Source organism: Schistocerca piceifrons, chromosome 7 (genome assembly GCF_021461385.2).
Source record: "Schistocerca piceifrons isolate TAMUIC-IGC-003096 chromosome 7, iqSchPice1.1, whole genome shotgun sequence".
Lineage (NCBI taxonomy): Eukaryota > Metazoa > Arthropoda > Insecta > Orthoptera > Acrididae > Schistocerca > Schistocerca piceifrons.
This window is the reverse complement of record NC_060144.1, coordinates 271,546,220-271,567,623: the sequence shown is the minus strand read 5'-3', so window position 1 is coordinate 271,567,623 and position 21,404 is coordinate 271,546,220. Positions and strand designations below refer to the sequence as shown.

At 39.2% G+C, this 21,404-nt stretch overlaps 1 protein-coding gene across 2 annotated transcripts in view; it reads left to right on the top strand.

Moving 5' to 3' along the window:
• LOC124804951 (mast/stem cell growth factor receptor kita-like) overlaps positions 1–21,404 on the top strand; it is a 315,287-nt gene that overhangs the window by 118,607 nt on the left and 175,276 nt on the right. For both annotated transcript variants that reach the window (XM_047265338.1, XM_047265337.1), the window contains exon 6: positions 4,817–4,968. In XM_047265338.1, the coding sequence (XP_047121294.1) occupies positions 4,817–4,968 (152 nt within the window). The remainder of the gene's footprint in view (positions 1–4,816; positions 4,969–21,404) is intronic.

The window sequence follows — 21,404 nt, the reverse complement described above, 5'->3', positions numbered from 1 at the left end:
ATGGGGTAAATAATAGTGGCCTGGAGAACAGAGTTCTAGGATACAAAGAAATGTGGCAGATGAAAGGAAATACAGTACTAACCTGACTATAGCAGATGTTTAAAGTGACCACCATTTATCTCTTAGTGCTTTTGGACCATGGTTAGCAAGTTGCTGAAGACAGATCAAAGCTGGGTTGCTGGAATTACTACAATCTTATCTGAAATGTTCTGCTGCGGTTCTCGAAGACTATGAAGGTTGTTGCGATACACCTTAGACTTGAGGGATCCCCAAACAAAGTAATTGCACACTGACAGATCAGGTGACCTCTGCTAACAACTCTATATTGTGCAAATGTGCTCCAAGGTATGGCTGGCTGTGAGGGCAGTTGCTCCATCATGTTGGAAGTAACTGTAGGTCTTTTTTCCTCCATTAATGCTGCCACAAATGGTTTCGAAATGGTTCACTTTTATTTGCTTCAGTCTGATTAGGGGAAGTAGTAGGGACAGGAAATCAGGTGAAATTGTTTTACATACCTTACCAGAAAACTACCTTGAGCAGTTAATTAGAGAACTGCCTGGTCAAGATGAAATGTTGAACATGCTGCTGACAAACATACCTGAACCTTTTGACTCAGCTGTAGAACAAGCAATCAGTGATCATAAGGTCATTACAGCTTCACTATATATGGCTGAAAATAGGAATATAAAGAAAGGAGGGAAGATCTTTCTGCATAGTGAGAGCAACAAGAAGCATATTTCATATTACCTGAGCTGTTAAGATGAAAATTTCATCTCCAGCACTAAAAATGTTGAGTATCAGTGGATAAGTTCAAGAGCATTGTACAATGTGCTTTAGAAAGGTATGTGCCAAGTAAACTTATAAGGAGTGGAAGGTGCCTGTTGTGGTTTGACAGGCATTTGGGAAAAGCTGCTACAAAAGAAGAGAGAGCCTCACTGCAAAATCATTTCATTGCCATTGCCATTGAATCTTTGGCTAAGGCAAAGCCCCAAGCAAAAGTTATAAAATATTAAAAAAAGTAAATAAATAAATTAAATGTAGCCAAGCCTCACAGGCAGCAAAAATGAAACAAAACCAAAACTGTTGTAAGAAGAGGTGTGCATAAAGTGTTCAACAAATTTGAAAGTAAAATTCTGTCTACCAGTTTGACAGAAAACACTAAGAAGTTTCAGTCTTATATTAAACTGATAAATGGACCAAACCTGATATCCCCGGCCACTCTGTGGCCATAATGGCATCAAGACAGAGGATGACACAGGTGAGATTTACTTGCTAAACATCCTTTTGAAAACACAGAGCAAGAGGAGGAGTTCCTGGCAAATTTCAAGTCTGTGCACTTTCATTTCAGGAGTCAGCATCCAGGGTACCCATCATGCACACATCTTCCAATAGCCAAGCAAAGCAATAATGTGAGCCACATGTTCTTGTGAAATGCTGATTGTGCTTGCAATTTCTCTCTGAGTGATACGATGATTGTCCTGAATCAATTTGTCAACATTTTGCTTGTGAAACTTGGTGGTTGCTGTCACAGGATGTCCAAATCTTTTTTTGTCATGCAGGTCAGATGTTCACCCCTCAATATTCTTTAAACTTACTCACCCAACAATGCACAGTACTCACATCAGCACAATCACAATAAACTGCTTTCATTTTCTGATGAATCTCCTTTGGGGTTACACCTTCTGCTGTCAAGAATTCAATGACTGTATGTTGCTTAAATCACATTGGTCGACTGTCTGCGCAGGGTTCCATACTTTACACTGTATCAATACAACTGTTCAATGCTGAAGCTTCCCGCCAACTGGAGCTGTGGGGATGAGGCTATGGAACAAGCCAGTACCTGCCGCATACCAATGCTACCGACTGTTGGAGAGTTACGAAGGTGGAGGCATTACTTTTCAGTCAACCCTCATAGAATATGCTTTAAGTACTTGGCCCTCCTCTAGCAGCAGTGTACCATATGTTTTGAAGAATGAAGTGTTCATGATGACTGGAAAAAAGCATGGTTAATACCATTTTCCAAGTAGGGTCATCGGACAGGTGCACTAAACTATAGGACTGTATCTCTGATGGCAATCTGTTTTAGAATTTTCCAATATGTTTTATGCATATTCTTTGACTTTATGAAGGCTGTTAATACAGTCCCAAATGGCTGCCTAATAACAAAATATGACTGTACAGAATGTCATTGTGACCATGTGATTGGATTGAAGAGTTTATAGTAAACAACACACAGCATGTCATTTTCAAATGAGAGAAGTCTTCAGGCATAAAAGTAACTTTGGGAATACCCCAGTGGAACGTCATAGGATCATTACTTTTCACAGAATATATAAACAACATAGTAAACAATGTTGGAAGTTCCATGAGGCTGTTCATGGATGAGACTGTTGTATACAGAGAAGTTGCCACACTAGAAAAGTAGTGAAATGCAGAAGACCAACACTTGATGCAAGGAGTGTCAATGAACATTCAACATAAACAAATGTAATGTATTGTTTGTACATAGACAGGAAGACCCCTTTATTGTGTGATTACACAATTGGAGAACAATCACTGGAAGCAGTTACTTTCATAAAATATCTAGTAACATATGTGTGGAATGCATTAAATTGGAACAGCCACATAAAACTGGTTGCAAGGTAGGCAAGGCAGATGTCAAACTCCTGCTCTAACATTCTTATGCATGAATGTATTTTGGATTATTCTAGTTTCTTTGGCAGAACTTTAGGGTCAACAGTTTCAAAGACCTTGAATGAATCTAAATATAATTTTATGTTGTTATCATATTTCTAGTGACTGAAGTACCACTTCTGTTAACTTCACTATCACTAATTTTGGTTATTCTGTACACTGAATACTGGGAAACCAGCTCTGCTTTGCTGAGGAGGTTGAATTTGTTTTGGTAATTCATTAGTCTGTCTTTCACAACTGATTCTACAATTTTTGAGAATTTTCAAAGCACAAATATAGCTCGGTAATTATCTATGTCCTCTGCTAAACTTTTTTGTAGAGGAGTTACGACATTTGCTTGTGGTGGTGGTAAGTTCCTATGGGACCAAACTGCTGAGGTCATCGGTCCCTACATTTGCTTGTCTTAAATACTCCAGGAAGTTGACTTGAAGGGATGCATTTATTATGTTAGGTAAGGTAGGTTGTAGGTGTCTGTGCATACATTCAGTACACAGAGTGACTATTATTTACAGCTGCTAATACTTTATTTTGTAATGTTTGTACTATTTTCCTGACATCAAGCTCTGTGCAGTAACAATATAATTTTGCTTGCTACCTAATTTCAGTGAATTTTTGTTTTAACTCTTCTGCAATACTGGAAAAATATTCTGTACAAAACTTTGGAGTTTCCGTGGATCATTTACTGACCTATTCCTGTACTTTGGCTGTAAGATATTACGCTTCTGTGTGTTTCCTCCCATTTTACAATCTTCCAGATAGGTTTGCTTTTTTTCCTTCAGAATTAAATATTATTTTATCATTACAACTGCTCAATATATCTGTTTTATAGGGAACTTACGTAATAAGGACATAGGAGGACTTTTGAATATCTGAATTTAAACTAAAGGTATCTGATGTTACAAATACAAGACAACTTCCAAGCTGAGAATGAAATTTATATAAACTGTTTTCTTTATAATACACAATCTCTGCATAAAAGATTGATGAAATTAATGTACTACTAACTGAGGAGCTGAAGAATTGGGAAGTCTGAGTAACCTGCCCTTCCTTCCTTGTTAAATTTCCCCAAACTATCCTCTCTGTGGAAGGAACTGTTAGCTCCAAAGGCTAGGTAATGTGTAATTTACTGATATGTCTGTTGGCACTACTAGACATTTTAACACCTGAAGGTAAGTTTTGAACAGAAATTCTGTGTTGTAACTTAATAGCACTGTTTGATACAAATATGAGTAATTGATTAAACTGTAATAACATACACACTTTACGTAAGTACTTATAGTTCATTGGGCAGCTACATCAATGAAATATTTGTTATAACTCTAAACATAACATAAAACCAAGCTTATAAATTTAAATAAGGCATACAAAAGAATAAGAAATCAAGAGGATTTATTTCTGTATGTATCCTTTTATTCAGTGACTGAGCAGAATCAAAGGTACTACAAATATGGCCTCAAGTATTTTTGAGTTGCTTAAAATCTTTGGTTGCTTTTCTGGTTACAACAGTTTCAAGCCCATGTGAAATGTCCGTTCTCAAAGAATACCATTGTGTTTGTGAACATCACAGTTCATTCGCAACTTTTACATCTGTACATTAGCTTAGTTTGAAAGAATGGAAGTGTTTCCCAAAGACTGGAAGTGTTCTCATCATGTAAATACAAAATGAGTGAAGTACTTACATTAAACATTGCTAAGGCAGGTTTACAAGGCTTCTTCATTCTGCTTTAATTGGCTTTGTTGAATAAGCTTTCAGTGTCTTTCTTGAAATGTTATTGAGATGTGGTAAGATTTTGTGTTTTATAAAATAATTATATTTTTGTTTCTCTCAGAAAATATAATCAGAATGACAGGGGCAATGTCAGAGGTATTGAGTCAGTCACACTGCTCCTAACATTTATTATATTGTAGATAACTGCTCATTTTGTAAAAAAGATGTAAATACATATTATATAAACCAATAAATAGATAAAGAAATCCTGATCTTGATTTAGATAAGTAGGCAGCCCAAGAAATAGCTAAGGTAATAAGTGTTATATTTTGATTATCAGTGGACACTTGTGTTTCCTTTGAACTCAAGAATAAACCTTGCATTTTTGTTTACAGTGGTTTTTGTTATTTACAGAGACACTTGGTTCCTTACCTTTGCCTGAAGTGTTTGGTCCAAAACATGCAGTTGTTGGCAGTACTGTAGCAATGTTTTGCAATGTCACAACATTGGCATCAGCTCAGCTTCTACAACTGAAATGGATAGTATTGAATGAGACTTACATTAAGGTAAGCCATTGTCTGGCACTGTAGTGTGTAAAGGACAGTGCCATAGACTAATCTTCAGGTGTGTAAAGTGATGTTCAAGTAGGATAAAAACCAGATATCTAAATTTATGGTTTCAGTGACTGATTTAGTTCATCTTCTTTATATAACTCCAAAACAGAGAGAAGAAAGAAAAGCTGCACTTGTGTGTAGACAGAAAATGGCTGTTTTACAGCTAACCAAAGGCTGTAAGGGATAGTATTTATCTTTTATTTTAGTTGCATAGTCCAGTGATCTATTAGAGTGTGCAGGCGTGTAAAAGTGTATGCAGAATTAGTCAAAACATGTATTACATTTATGGATGTCATTTACATTACATTACTTTAGATAAATTTAATTTGCATCTCATTAGTTTACATACATATCATTTACAATTACACAAAGAGAAAACGGCCCTAATTATGATTGATGGAACACAATTAGGAGATCACATAAAAATCAGTGTGTTTTATCTAGAAAGAAAAAATAGTATTAGAAGTTCTAGAGCATGAGCAAAACGTTAGTTTTACCTTGTACAACAAGAACTGGAATAGGAAAAACATTGCGGGAAGTGTTCAGTTTGTATGTGTTTAAAATATAATCCACATAATAAAAAGTTTTTTCAAGAGAAAACTCTTTTAATTTACTTTTGAATGGTTAATGAACTTGTAGGAACTTACTGTCACTTGGAAACATGTGTGGCAGAGGTGTTTTGAGCATATCAGCAGTATAAGCAGGAGAGAGGATGCAACCTTGGGGAACACTTAAGTGGATGGAGGATACAGGAATAGGTTTTTGTTAATAGTGACAAAGTGTGAGTAATTAAACAGGAAGTGCATAAGCCTGGAATTCGAAAATGCTATCAAAATGCCATACAATGTCATAGGCTTTCTCCAGGTCGAGGGAGCTAAAAATAGGGTTTGGCAGGAGATGGGGTGGGGGCAGGACAGCTATAAGGATATGAGGTCTTGGTAGGAATGTGGGCAGATATAGCATCTCAAAATGACTGCTGCAGGAAGAATGTGGCATGAGAGATCTCTTACTGCTGCTGGAAGGTCAATGAGAGGTTTTCAATCTGGATGTCTAAGTGGCATTCCAGCTAGTGTGGTAGTAGTCTTGGATAACCTGTGTATGGAGATTGAGATGGATTGCACTGGGAAGAGACAGGATGCAGAGGATGGTTAAGAGAACAGGTAGGTGGTCACTCCCAATTGGGTTGAGGACGACTGCAGTGAGGTGTCCAAAGGGGTTGGGAGAAGCTGATATGATATCTGGAGTGGTGTTACTATCAGGATGGATGTATTGTGGGATGGAGAGAATGTCACTTTGGAGGGAGTCTGTAAACTGATGGTGGAAAATGTGGATCTGGGTAGGAATTCATAGTGGGTGAGGTGGTTAGGTCGGATGTGGGTGATGACACAGGTAAAGGTTAAGGTTTTGAAGAAGAGAGTAAGGATAAGGTGTTCAATGGGAATATTCTATAAGGTTTTGAAAGTTGTGGCTAAACAGGGATGTTCTTTTGGTAGTCATTTGCAGCTTTGCCTCTGGCCAGTGATGTAGGATATAGGGAGAGATTCAGATGGAGTGATAGGATTGGAGGAAAGTCTCATATAAAAGCAAGGCGTGGATTTTTGTTCTGAGACAGGATATGCATAAAGAGGTGTTTATTTGTTTAGATGGAATGTGTGTTACAGAATATGATTTATAGTGCTGTCCCACCACGACAAAGTATTGGGAGTGGTTTGCATGGGTATGGAGTAGAGGGGAATTTAGACTAGGGTGTCAAGGCAGGTGAAGACAAAGTGGATCTGTTTGTGTGAGTAGGTGGCTTGGGTGTTGAGATGGAAGATGGAGCAGGCAGTAAGGGAGGTTTGTTGAAAGGTGTGTAGGCAATGAAATCTATGGACATTTGGCTATATGATCAACATGAATTTTATAATGTCATCAACAGTGGGAGGTGGGTGAAGGTAATAGGCTTATCAGTGGGACAATCTGGGACAGTGAGTTCAGTTTCTGGCAGGTTGGGGTTTGGCTTCCCATTTCATGGAATAGGTGGAGTGGGAGTTGATGCAGATATTGATGGTAGGAGGGGAATCAAAGTTAGGGCACTGTTTAAGAAAATGAGGGGTGTTACACTGTGGACAGGTTGGTAGGTTTTTGCCATTGCCTGTGAGGTAATCATTTTAGTGGAAATGTTTTTGACAGTGGGGCAAATGAGAATGAGATTTGGAAGTTTCAGCCTTGTGGCAGCAGTAGTACATACATCAAGAAAAGTTTCGCATCACCTTGGTTCCAAGCGTTCTGGAGCCTGTATGGAAAACTGGAATAGAGATCAACATAAAAATCATTTCTACCCTTTTTAGTGCTCATGAAAACCACACGTTGCATGTTGTACCACCATACAGTGAGACCTTCAGAGGTGGTGGTCCAGATTGCTGAACATACTGGCAGCTCTAATAACCAGTAGCATATCCTCTTACATTGATGCATGCCTGTATTCATCATTCATCAAGTTCATCAAGGCACTGTAGGTCCAGGTTATCCCACTCCTCAATGGCAATTCGGCATAGATCCCTCAGAGGGGTTGGTGGGTCACCTCGTCCATAAACAGCCCTTTTAAATCTATCCCAGACGTGTTTGATAGGGTTCATGTCTGGAGAACATGCTGGTCACTTAAGTCGAGTGATGTCGTTATTCTAAAGGAAGACATTCACAAGATGTGCAGGGGGGTGTGAATTGTCATCCTTGAAGACGAATGCCTTGCCAGTATGCTGCTGAAATGGTTGCACTATCAGTCAGAGGATGGTATTCACATATCGTACAGCTGTTATGGTGCCTTCCATGACCACCAACGGCGTACCTCAGCCCCACATAATGCCACCCCAAAACAGCAAGGAAACTCCACCTTGCTGCACTCACTAGACAGGGTGTCTAAGGCGTTCAGCCTGACCGGGTTGCCTCCAAACAGGTGTCCAGCGATTGTCTGGTTGAAGGCATATGCGGCACTCATCGGTGAAGAGAAAGTGATGCTAATCCTGAGTGATCCATTCGGCATGTTGTTGGGCACATCTGTCGTGGTTGCAAAGATAGACCTCGTCATGGATGTCAGGAGTGAAGTTGTGCATCATGCAGCCTATTGCTCACATTTTGAGTCATAACACAACATCCTGTGGCTGCACAAAAAGCATTATTCAACATGGTGGCATTGCTGTCAGGGTTCCTTCAAGCTGTAATCCATAGGTAGAGGTCATCCACTTCAGTAATAGCTCTTGGGTGGCCTGAGCGAGGCATGTCATCGACAGTTCCTGTCTCTCTGTATCTCCTCCATGCCCGAACAACATCCCTTTGGTTCACTCAGAGACGCCTGGACACTTTCCTCATTGAGAACCCTTCCTAGCACCAAGTAACAATGTGGACATGATCAAACTGCGGTATTGACGGTCTAGGCATTGTTGAACTACAGACGACATGAGTAGTGTACCTCCTTCCTTGTGGAATGACTGGAACTGATCGGCTGTTGGACCCCCTACGTCTAATAGGTGCTGCTTATGCGTGGTTGTTTACATCTTTGGGTGGGTTTAGTGACATCTCTAAACAGTCGAAGGGGGACCATGTCTGTGGTACAATAGCCACAGTCAACATCTATCTTCAGGAGTTCTGGAAACTGGGGTGATGCAAAACTTTTTTTGATGTGTGTATATCAGGGCTCACTCTTTAATGAGATGCTCTTATGGTGGAGGCAGACAAGTTAAGTGAGGCCAAGGACACATTTATCCAGAGGCCTTTCTGGACTTCTACATTATGTGGTTCTTCAGTTCAGATTCCACTTCCACATCAATGATTTCGTGGATAATCTTTGTGATCACGGTGGTGAGGGTTGAAGTGCAGCAATGAGGTTGAGGTTGTTTTGTCCAGGTTATGGTGGTGAAAGATGGTATGGAAATGTGGCGGATTTTGGAGCAGAGGTCAGTGCAGAATTTGTGCTCCAGGGACTTTAGCTATACCGAGTCTTTCCTTGGGATGTGTTGGACTTGGAAATTTGGTACGTGTTTTTTGATGTTGAGGGTAAGGGATTTGGGTTTGAGGAATTTTGCATGTGGGTTGGAGAGGATTAAGGCATGAAAGTCAGGGAGGGAGGTGTGGGGGTTGTGTCCATGTATAGAGTTTTATCCATCAAGTATTCAATAGGAATATGAGAATGAGTATAAAACATATTGTCCATAAATAGTTAAAAACCAGGGATTGCTTATGCAATGTAACTAATGAATTAGGAGTAAGTAGCTACCAAAGATGAGGTTTCCTGCAAATATTATTCCACAAAACTTCAAAATAGCGAAATAAAATCAACTGTTGTGCTGTGCTCCTGTTGCTTGTCATTGTCAAAAGATGCCAGCACTTGTGTAAGTGTTCTTAATTCAATTACATTACCACTCTTAGTGTCAGACACAATGGACCCTTAAATTTGCCACTTCTGAATCGTTCTGTGATGCTTGTCAAGTGTCACAATATCTGTTCAATGTCTAAAATGTCTGCAAAAATACACTAGGAATGCAAAAACTTGCATCATCACAATTTTATTTTCACACACACACACACACACACACACACACACACACACACACACACACATCTCCCAAATTTCTGCCTAAAGTGAACTTTCAAATTAAGTGCCCCAAGGCTATTTTCATGCCTAAATAGTTACAAATAATATGCTAAACAGACAGTTGACATTTCATGTTAGACCTAAATTAGGCAAAACTAATCAGACCTGGCATATAACTTCACAACTCATTTGTTGGCTAGAATACTATGCTAAGTAGGCAAGTGCTCAAACAAGTTGGCAGTCTGAATTACTGTCAGTACTGGAAGAATGTAATTAATTCCATTGTTTAAGTTTACACTAGGTGTAAGGCACAGTATAGACTCAAATTAAATATTTTCACATCTAAGTTGTTCTGTGGTGCTTGTCAAGTGTTACAATGGTATCTCCACATTACAAAAAAATGGTTTTGGCATTTCAGTCTGGGGCTATGTTATTAATGGTTCATGGAATGAACTGTCATTATCTGAGTTTTTACAAGTACTTCAGTAATTTGTTCCTTTAGGAGTCACCATTTTAGGGAGAAGAAGATAATGCATGAATATAGTTGATGTTATTAATAGGCTAATGTTGCTTTTAATACACATTTGAACTAGGTCTTCTGGGGATTAAGTACGAAACAAACTTTCAAAGAATGAAGCAATATTTACCAATTAGAACTATGGTGCTGAGGATCACTACACTGTTTACAGACTGTATTTGCTATAATCATCTACTAAATAGTACAAAAAAATCTAGTAAAAATATGCATTTTAAAAACACACAACATAGCCAAATACAAACAAACTGCTGAAATACTATTTTAGAAAGGAATGAAGGAAGAGTTTTTATGAGATCATTTTTGCAATGTAGCACTACATAGTTTTGTAATACATGAGAAAACTTCATAATATGAAATTTTTGCATTCAATGTAGCCAAAGACAATGGTGAACCAGACACAGATGAGAGATTTATAGAGGAAAATACAATTTTTGCATCAAAATAAAATTATTTATCATAATTGATAACAGTTTAGAGTGACACACACATGAACATTGCCCATTGTATTACAAAAGTATGATTACAGAGCTTATTGACACTATTTAAATAAATTAAAAGGTACTCAATGACCCTAGTTCAATTTTTGTAACCCACATTGAATTCTTCAAAATTCAAAAACATGATTCTACAACATTGCAAAACACCTATGCCCACCATTGCTAATGTAAGTTAAGACTTCCACTGTAAGAGAATTAGCAAAGTAAACCATGTTATCCCTACAGCGTTGTCACTGACAACTTCTTATGCTCACCAAAATCAGTTTCAGCTAGTTCACCATTCATATATACATTTATCCAAGATTGGGATGTATTTTGCATACCGTTATGTTCAGTATGCCTACTACCAGCAAACACTTTTAGTTTATATATCTAATGGTGATTGTCCATGCCAGTAACATAAACTCCAAGGAAGCTGTTGCTGCTGAAACATACAGGGAACACTTTCAGTTATTTATTGCACAAGAACCAAACTTTGTACAGATATCATACATATGTCATTTTGTAGAGAACCCCTGAAAGTTTTTTTTTAATGTATACCATCACAGCATAGTTTGGTAATTTGCTGATAGTCAGCACTAGTCGCAAACGTGGCGCGTTAAGGTGTGGAGTGATCTTTCTGTGTGTTGGAGTTTAACAAAAGCAAGTGTGCTACAGCTGTTCAACGGATGTTTAGAACCAAGTACAGAAGAAGCCACCAACAGTGATGGCCGTTTACCACTGGTACAACAAATTTGTTATGACAGGTTGCTTGTGAGCGGCAAAGAAAAGTGGACGTCCCAGTGTGAGTTAAGTGAATGTGGAATGCATACGAGGGACATTCATAGGAAGTCCAAAGAAATCAGTGTGTCATGCATTCCATGAACAAGAATTTGGTGTGTCATGCATCCCACGAACTCGGAATGGGTCCAATGACAGTGTGGAAAGTGCTGCGACAGAAGTTTTTTTTTAATGTATACCATCACAGCATAGTTTGGTAATTTGCTGATAGTCAGCACTAGTCGCAAACGTGGCGCGTTAAGGTGTGGAGTGATCTTTCTGTGTGTTGGAGTTTAACAAAAGCAAGTGTGCTACAGCTGTTCAACGGATGTTTAGAACCAAGTACAGAAGAAGCCACCAACAGTGATGGCCGTTTACCACTGGTACAACAAATTTGTTATGACAGGTTGCTTGTGAGCGGCAAAGAAAAGTGGACGTCCCAGTGTGAGTTAAGTGAATGTGGAATGCATACGAGGGACATTCATAGGAAGTCCAAAGAAATCAGTGTGTCATGCATTCCATGAACAAGAATTTGGTGTGTCATGCATCCCACGAACTCGGAATGGGTCCAATGACAGTGTGGAAAGTGCTGCGACAGAAGCTGTCTACAAAACCATTCAAATTCGAGCTAGTGCAGAAGCTCAATGATGACGACAAAGACAAGTGTTTTGAGTTTTGTTTGCAGTTGCAACTATTGAATGAGAATGAGGATGGCACTGTTGATTGCCTAATTTTCGATGACGAAGCCACTTTTCACATTAATGGGAAAGTGACCAGCCATAATTGTCAAATCTGGGGTACAAAGCATCCGCACAAATGCATTGAATTTGAGCATGATTCCTCTAAGGTAAATGTTTTTTGTGCCTTGTCACATTGAAAACTGTATGGGCCATCCTTCTTTGCCGAGAGCACTGTCACTGGATATTCCTACTTCGAGATGTTGCAGCAATGGCTGATGCCTCAAATGAAATCGGACTGTCTGTTCATCTTTCAGCAGTATGGGGCTCCACACCATTTTCATCATGAATTCCATGGGTACCTGAACATGGAGCTTCTGCATCAATGGATCAGCTGTGCTACAGAAGGGGACAGCTGTTTCATGAGATGGCTTCCCCGATCACCAGATGTCACTCCGTGTGACTTTTTTCTGTGGGGACACATTAAAGATCTGGTGTATGTACCACCTCTACCACGTGATGTAGGCCAGCTCTGGGAGAGAATACAGGAAGCAACAGCCACAGTCGACAATGCCATGCTGGGATGGGTATGGCAATAATTTGATTACTGTATTGACATCTGCCAGGTCACTCATGGTTCGCAGATCAAATGTTTGTAAAAAAAAACTTTTAGAGTTTCTCTTTGAAATGCAATATAAATGACATCTTTACAATGTTTAGTTCTTGTGCAATAAATAATTTAAAATGTTCCCAGACTTTATGTACACCCTGTATTTCCCCCATTACCATCATCTTAGTTCAGTCAGCAACATAGCAAGGACCTGGCTCAATTGAGTAGGTACATCATTATTTACCTAAGCACTTCTCTAAGTAGTGACTGGAGATCCTGCTGGATTACTGGAATGGGGTCACTGGCAAGGTTTGTAGGTGGAACTATCTGACAGTTGGTGGAGTCATTCCACCAGGTAATCCTTGCTGTTCAAAACAACGGTGGTGGAACCTTTGTCCACGGATAGGATTAATAGGTAAGGATTTAAGGTTACACAACCCCTGCTCCCAATCCCTCACCTCATGGCTTGTACCGCTGGAGTAGACCTACATGCAAGACCTGTCTCATACATCCTCCACCACCACCTACTCCAGTCCGGTCGTTAACATCACCTATCCCATCAAAGGCAGGGCTACCTGTGAAACCAGTCATGTGGTCTGCAAGCTAAGCTACAACCACTGTGCTGCATTCTATGTAGGCATGACAACCAACAAGCTGTCTGTCCCCATGAAAGACCACTGACAAACTGTGGCCAAGGAACAAGTTGACCACCCTGTTGTTCAAATGTTCAAATGCATGTGGGTTCTTAAGGGACCAAACTGCAGAGGTCATTGGTCCCTAGGGTTACATGCTACACTTAAACTAGCCTATGCTAAGAACAAAACACACACCCGTGCCTGAGGGAGGACTCAAACCCCCAGCGGGAGGAGCTGCGCAGTCAGTGACATGGCACCTATAACGGCGCAGCCCCTCCACGCAGCTCTGTTGTTTAACAAGCTGCCAAACTGCTTCACAGCCTGTGCCATATGGATCATTCCCACCAAGAGCAGCTTTTCTGAATTGGGCAAGTGGGAACTTTCCCTCCAGTACATCATATGTTCCTGTAACCCTCCTGGCCTCTACCTTCATTAGTCATTGTCCACACCCATCCAGCCCCTTCCCTGTTCCCATTCCAACACTTCCGAGGTGTCATCCCACCACCACACTCAGTCATTTTATATCTCTCCTTTTCTGCTACTTCCCCTCCTCCCCCCTTTCCACCTCTCTCCTGCCCTCAGTCTAACCTGCAGCACTTCACTGCCCAACCCCCCACCATACTATCCCTCCCCCTCCCCGCTCCAGCCTTCTCCTTACCCCCACCCAGTCGCCACTCCCATCATGCACTGGTGCTGCTACTTGCAGTGTGGTTTCAGTTTGTGCCTATCTGCGACTCAGCATCTACGCCATATGGTGAGTAGCAGCTTTCCTTCTCAAATATTGTTACTGGATTTTCCATTGTTTGATTTATGCTATATTCTAATTTATGCTGTCATACAGTGGAATCTACAATGCTAGGTAAGGAAGGTGATCATTGTTGACACAAACAAATAGGCATTCAGAACTGAAACAGTATGGAAAAATCAGAAACTGATGATGTTTGTGCTGTAACTGGACCTTGTATGTACCATAACTTGACTTTGGGTGCCAAACAGTGGATATTTACTTGATTTAAAAACTGTTTTGTAACACCAGTAGCTTATAGTGTGTATTTGCAAAGGGTGTGAGCTACTGGAGATGTCAGGTACTGAGTTTACCCTCCATGTTATTGCAAAACTGTAACAAGTTGCCTCATATTACAGCAAAACTGCAAGAACTTACCATCCATCTTACAACAAAACTGTAACAAGGTGCCCTGTGTTATGCACTGTGTTACAGTGAAACTAAAAGAAGTTGATCTTTGCGTTACAGCAGAACTGTAATATGTTACCCCATGTTACAAAGTTTTCTGGTGTAACAGTTCTCCAGTGTAACTGATTTCCTGCGTAACCATTTTCTGGTGTAATTTTCTTCCAGTGTAACCATTTTTCAGTGTAACAGTTTTCCAATCTAACTGCAGATATTATGGGTGGTTCAATAATAGTCAGGTGATGTGATGGCTGCCATTACCCTGTACATGCATCTCACTTTGTCTCAGTGACATACGACTCTCTTGGAGACTGAACTTACACAGATGTCAGCAAGTGTAATCATGATGTCCACTAAGTAAGTTGAGACTTGTTCCAAAGCAAAAGTGAATTGTCAGCCAGTTGAGATTTATCAATGTCAACAAATCGGGATTAGTCTCAACAACCAAAACGGGATGACAGCGACTGGGGGTGTCAGCTCGTAGGGGTGTCAGTTACTGGGGGTGTTGGCTATTAGGAGTGTCATCTTCTGAGGTGTCACCTAATGGGGGTGTCAGCTGCTATGGATGTCAGCTACACTCTTGAAACTTTAAAAAGTTCCCCCAAAACTGTAACAAGTTGGCTCAAACCTGTGGGAACTTGCTCTGAAACAATAACCAGTTACCTCAAACCCTTATCAATGTGCACTAAACTATAAACCGTTGCCATTACACACCCTTCCAATCCCCCCTCCCCCACCTCCAAATACTATCAGATTGGCAATGATACTGTAACTCATTACAGTTTTAGCACAACTTGTTATGCCTCTGAGGCATAGCTGAAACACCCAGTAACTAATACTGCCAGTAGCTGACACATCCAATATCTGATATCCTAAAAGCTGCTACCCTAACAACTGTCATCCACAGTGGCTAACACCTAAAGTAGCGTACACTTCGTTTTGCTTGCTGGAACAAAACTTGACTTGTTCACTTTGACGAGTCTCAATTTTCTGACTGTTTGCATTTACTTGTTAGAACAATTTGCAACTTAATCTGAACAAGTCTCAACTTGCTTAGTCAGTGTTATGATTAGACTTTCTGATGGCTGCACATTTGTATTGGTGCAATCTCCTAGCAAACCGTATTTCACTGAGTCAAGATAAATACGTGTGCAAAGGATTGAAAGTTACCATTGTCAACAGACCATCCTTGCCCCACTGAACTATATGTGTGGTTACAGTGGAAAATAGTTGCAATGGAAAATGGTAACAGTGGAAAACATTTGCAGTGGAGAATGGATGTACTGGAAAATTTGTGTACTGTAAAATTATGTAACATGGAGGAAATTGTTATATGAGGGACATTTCATAAATAATGCACAGGTTGATATTACTGTGAATTGTTTGATGCAACAGCAATGAAAATTACATCAGATGTAGTTGGCAGCTTGAGGAAGAAGTACATGTTTTTGTTTTTTCAGTGTGTACTCTAACATATAATTGCTAAGAAGTAAAAATGGACCCTGCAGTGGTCTTATGTACTGTGATTGTTTAAGGCCGGAGGTCATACATACAAAGGAAAAACCTGACAGAAAACCACAGTATGTTAAGTGAAGTTTTTGGTGAGTTTACAACGGACTGTAGTGAAGTTCCACATTGGGTTAATCATTTTTGTGGTGGTTGTATGACCATAGACAGCAATCCAAGACTCAGAAGGCCAAAAATGTCAACTGATGAATGAAGTGTGAAACTAGTAGCAGATGCTCTTGAAGAAGATCGCAGTGTGGCCCTCCAGCCCAGGCATGAGTCCAACAGACTTCAACTTGTTCCAGAATTCGAAAAACCCTTTGTGTGGATGTTATCTTTCTTTGGGAGAGCTTTCTACCAACATTAACTGAGCAATTTGACAGGTGAACACAAATGGTGTCCTGGATGGAATAATAGAGCTTCTGAGATGTTGGGATTCAGTCATATTAGAAGCAAGGAGACTGCACTGAATGACTGTAAAGAGATATTGAAAAAAAATTAATGTGTAAGTAAAAAATAATTGATGTGCTTTATTTACAAAATCTCACTCATAGTTTTGCTGTACATGGAGAGCAACATCTTGTAGTTTCACTGCAGCATGGGGCAATTCAGAATGAATTTTCACTCTGTGCTGATTTGAAAGTTCCTGGCAGTCTCAAACTGGTGCTGGAGTGGGACTTGAACCTGGGACATTTGTCTTTTGTGGGCAAGTGCTCTATTGAGATATCCAATAATGACTCTCAACCCGCCCTCACAGCTTTACTTCCACCAGTATCTTATCTCCTACCTTCCAAACTTCACATAAGTTCTTCTGCTTACCTTTTGGGACTAGCACTCCTGAATGAAAGGAAACTGTGGAGACACAGGGCCATTAAAGTTGCTGCTTGGGGTGCCAAGCTGAGAGGGGTGCCAGGTGCACTTAATTACAAAATTTGTATACAAGGCACATCATAATTAGTAGGGAAGCTGAAATGGTTGTAAAATAATAGAAGCAAAAAGAATACCGGTAAACATGAGTCTGCAAACAAACTGTTTGTGAGATAACTGTGAATATATTGACACAAGCTGCAAGTGACTTCAGTGTCAAATATTGTCCCAGCTAGATAAAATACATTTGAAAATAAAACTTGCCAAAGAAGTCTCCATCTATTTGGGCTCTAGTTTCACTAGTGGCCTCCCTTAACAAGTAATACAATACTATTTCAGTGCATAACCTGTCAAAATTTACTGTGCAGCCATACCAGTCAAAGCAGGTGTTTTGCATTGAGTTATGGATTCTTTCAGACATCCTGAGATTATATCATAAAGATCATATGACTCACGGCACCAGTTCTTCAGCCATATCAAGTGCTGCACACTTCATTTCGCCCCAGACAGAAAAATCCAGAGGGTTGCCAGGTGGCCTTGGAGCCCAAGGTACAAGCCATGCTCTGTTTGCTCTTATGGTCTGTCATAGTAAAAGATTCAGCATTCTCTACATTATTTATATTTTCCAGACATCGGATGATGGAAAACTAAAAGGTGCGTGCCTGTCTCTTGAAATTGTGTTAAGCAATGGTGTTGAATGTGACATACGTGGGAAGATACTAATTGATCAAGATTTGATTTTAGCAACCATTCCTCCACAAAGCTCATTGTTTAATATTGTAAAAAGAAGTTATATTGATCTTTTTCCCAATACTTCTGTCAGCTTGCAAATCCTTCGAAAACTCAAGTTGATAAAGACATACCTTGTGTCAATACTTTTGCAAGAATGTCTGCGGACTTTCAACTTCAGCCATTGAAAGCAATATACTGAAAATGGATTAAGTTTTTATTTCTTAAGATTTTGCTAGTTTAAAGGCTGGAAAAGTTCCATTGTGATGTTTTTATCCAAGGAACAAATTGTCAGTACATATATGAAACAACTATAGTAGCTATGCATGGCTTTGTTATAGAATATATCTCTTTCATATCACGCTAAAATTTGTTTCCCTTTTCAGTCACATACATAAAAATTTTGACCACTTTTATCAATTTTCAATTAATTTCATGGCAAATTGTCTGAACTTTAAGTACTCACTGGTGTGTCTTCTTCCCCTGTAACGTGGGACTTTCACAGTCAGAGAGGTTGTGATGAAAAATTTAATAATTTGTAAATTACAGAAATTAAAAGCTCTATCAACAAACTATAAAATTTATATATGCATTACATTAAATAAAAATGGATTAGTTTTTCTTTTTATATTTAGCACCGGAATAAGATTCTGAAATTTATATGTTACATACGACTGCCTGTGTTGTACTTATTGTTAAAATTGTCTCCATAATCACTAGATTTAGTTTTATTTTGATGCCCAAAAGTTAAAGGAAAAAGAAATAATACGTAAAGTATAGGAGGAGGTTGGGGTGCACATCAATTGATATGTTGCTTGTGTGAAAAAATGTTCTTGAACTGGCACTGCTTGGAAGTTATGAGACGATGTATTGGCAGAAGTAAAGCCATGAGGGTAGGTCATGAAAAGTGCCTGGAAAACTTGGTTGGTAAACAATTGCCATCAGAAGGCAAAGGTCCCATGTTGGAGTCCCAATCTGGCACACAGTTTCAGTCTCCTGGGATGTTCTGAATCAGCATACACTCTGCTGCAGAGTGACAATTCATTCTGGAAACAACCCCCCAAGGCTGTGACAAAGATATATCTCCATAATATCCTTTCTTCCAGAAGTTCTAGCCCAGAAAGATATACAGGAGAGCTTATGTGATGTTTGTGAGGTGGGAGATTAGGTACTAGAGGAGGTAAAGCTGTTAGGGCATGTAGTGAGTCGTGATTGGACAGTTTAGTTGGTAGAGCACATTCCCATGAAAGGCAAAGTTCCCCTCTTCTGAAACACAGCAAAGTGGAGTTCATCCTGCTGTTGCTATTCTACTGCTCTTAAGTAACTAATTTTTTCTTCAGATCTGTTATCTGAATCTATTTATACATACAACTGTGTAGGTGTTGTGTCCCTAAAAATGCCAAACAAACGTTCACACAATGTTTCAGCTAAGTATATGTATGTTTTAATTCACAGTCTGTTGATTATATTGATGTATTTAGTTTAGATTGAAACCACAGTGATTAAGAGGAATTGGTAAACAGAGTTGTTAAATCACTGTGTTATATGAAAATTAATGTGAGTTAATCAATAATTTTGAGATGTTTGACGCTACCCATTACAAAATGTTGATATTATGCTTTCTGGTAATCTGTTACATTTTTCTGAAAACAATTAACTTAAGTAATATTCACAACTGAAGTTTGAACACACCCAAAATTACGTTTGCCATTTGAGCCAGTTGCTTGTTAGATTCCAGGATTTGACATTATATTTTTTGCCCCAAGTTTTTATTCAGTTAAGTCTCTAATTAAGAATTTGAATAAATTACCCAAATTTCAAACTCAGCAGTATTACATGTCAGTTGGTAATCTACCATGGAGTAATACAGTGTGTTAATCAAATAGTACTGTGAACTTTTACACTTTTCCAACCATCCATCATTTTGTTAAAGCAAATCATTATTGGAATCTTTAGATCATCAACACTGGTTAATATTCAGTCTTCAGTTGTATAAAGTAGTATATATCTGCTGAGATCACAAAAATTTAGTATTCCAGGCTATGAATACTTCCTCCTCCCCCTCCCCATAAAAAATAGTCAGTCAGAGGAACTCAGTCAATGTGTTAACATCATGCACTAACTCCTATTATCTTTTATTATCTTCTTTGATTCAGTGAATGAGTAATTACCATTCCAGTGGTATTTTGATGTCACCAACATGGACATCTGTTTCTCTCTATTGACAATCAGAAACTTTATTGTATTCAGTGACTATGAAATCAGAAACCAGCTTTGTGGTATTCATCTGCTGGATTGCAAATGTGTAAGTTACTGCAAACATTTTACCACAACTATCATGTTAATTAGTTATTGAAAACATTATTCCTGTAATTAACATATTATGTGAAACCTGAGATTGGTCGTTATGTTGTTATAAGTTATAGTAAACTGGAAAAGGAGTAACACTATGTCAATAATGTGTTGAATACATTATTTGATGGTTAGCCATAATACAAAGGACATCTGGAGATGACCTACTGTGTGAAAATACAAATCACAGTTAAAATATATTTCAACTTGAGTCCTGGATTGGCACACAGTTTTAATCTTGCAACAAGTTTCAAATCAGTGCACACACTGCTGCAGAGTGAAAATTCCTTCTGGAAATAATCCTCCAGGCTGTGGCTAAGACACATCTCCCTCCTCGAATACTGGTTTGGCAAGGTGTGCAGGAGAACTCCTGTGACAGTTTGGAGCTAGGAGATGAGGTACTGGTGTAAATAAAGCTGTGACAGTGGGTCATGAGTTGTGCTTCAATAGTTCAGTCATAAAACCACTTGCCAGTGAAAGGCAGAGAATCCAGGTTCGACTACCAGTCCTGCACATAGGTTTAATTGCTAAGGATGTTTCAAATCAGTGCATAGTCCACTGCAGAAAGAAAATTAATTCTGGAAACAATACTGCAGGTTATGGCTAAGCCACGTCTCCAAAATCATTATTTCTCCAAGGAGTGCTAGTCCCATAAGGCATGCAAGAGAATATTTGGAAAGTAGGTGAGGCACTGGTAGAAGTAAGCTCTGAGTGCAAGTAGTGAATCATGCTTGGATACCTGTCAGTAAATCAGTTGCCTACAAAAGGCCTAGGTCCCATATTCGAGTCCCAGACCAGCAGACATTTTTAATGCACCAGTAAATTTCAAATGGGGATAACTTTTTTTGCTGTAACATTGAGGACAATTTGTTACAGTATTGCTTTAACTTGAGGCAATTTGTTATTGTTTTGCTGTAACACGGAGGACAAACCTGGCAGCTGACACCGGCTGCACTTGGAAACCATCGGCTACTGGTGTTGCAATACAGTTTTCAGATCCAGTAGCTGACTGCCATTGTTAAGTTATGAGACATGCACTATCAAGTCATGCCACATAAACTGTAAGCTTTTCATTCCATAATGCCATATAGAATAATGTTTTAGGGTAACTCATCTTTAAGAAAGAAAGTCTTCATAGCTCAAAAACATGCTGTAAGAATAATACATGGTGCTCAGGCATGATCATCTTGTAGACGGCTGTTTAAGGAGTTGGGCATTCTGTCTACTTGCTTCACAGTATATTTATCCCCTCATGAAGTTTGTCACAAATAATCCACTGCAGTGCAAAAGGAAGAATGATGTACGTAATTACAATACCAAAAGGGAAAATGACATTCATTTCTCCATAGTAAGTCTGTATTTAACGCAAAAGTGGTGCAAAATGCTGGAACTAAAATTTTTGATCACTTACCTGGGGATATAAAATGTCTGAGAGACTGAAGTAAAATGTGAAAATAAT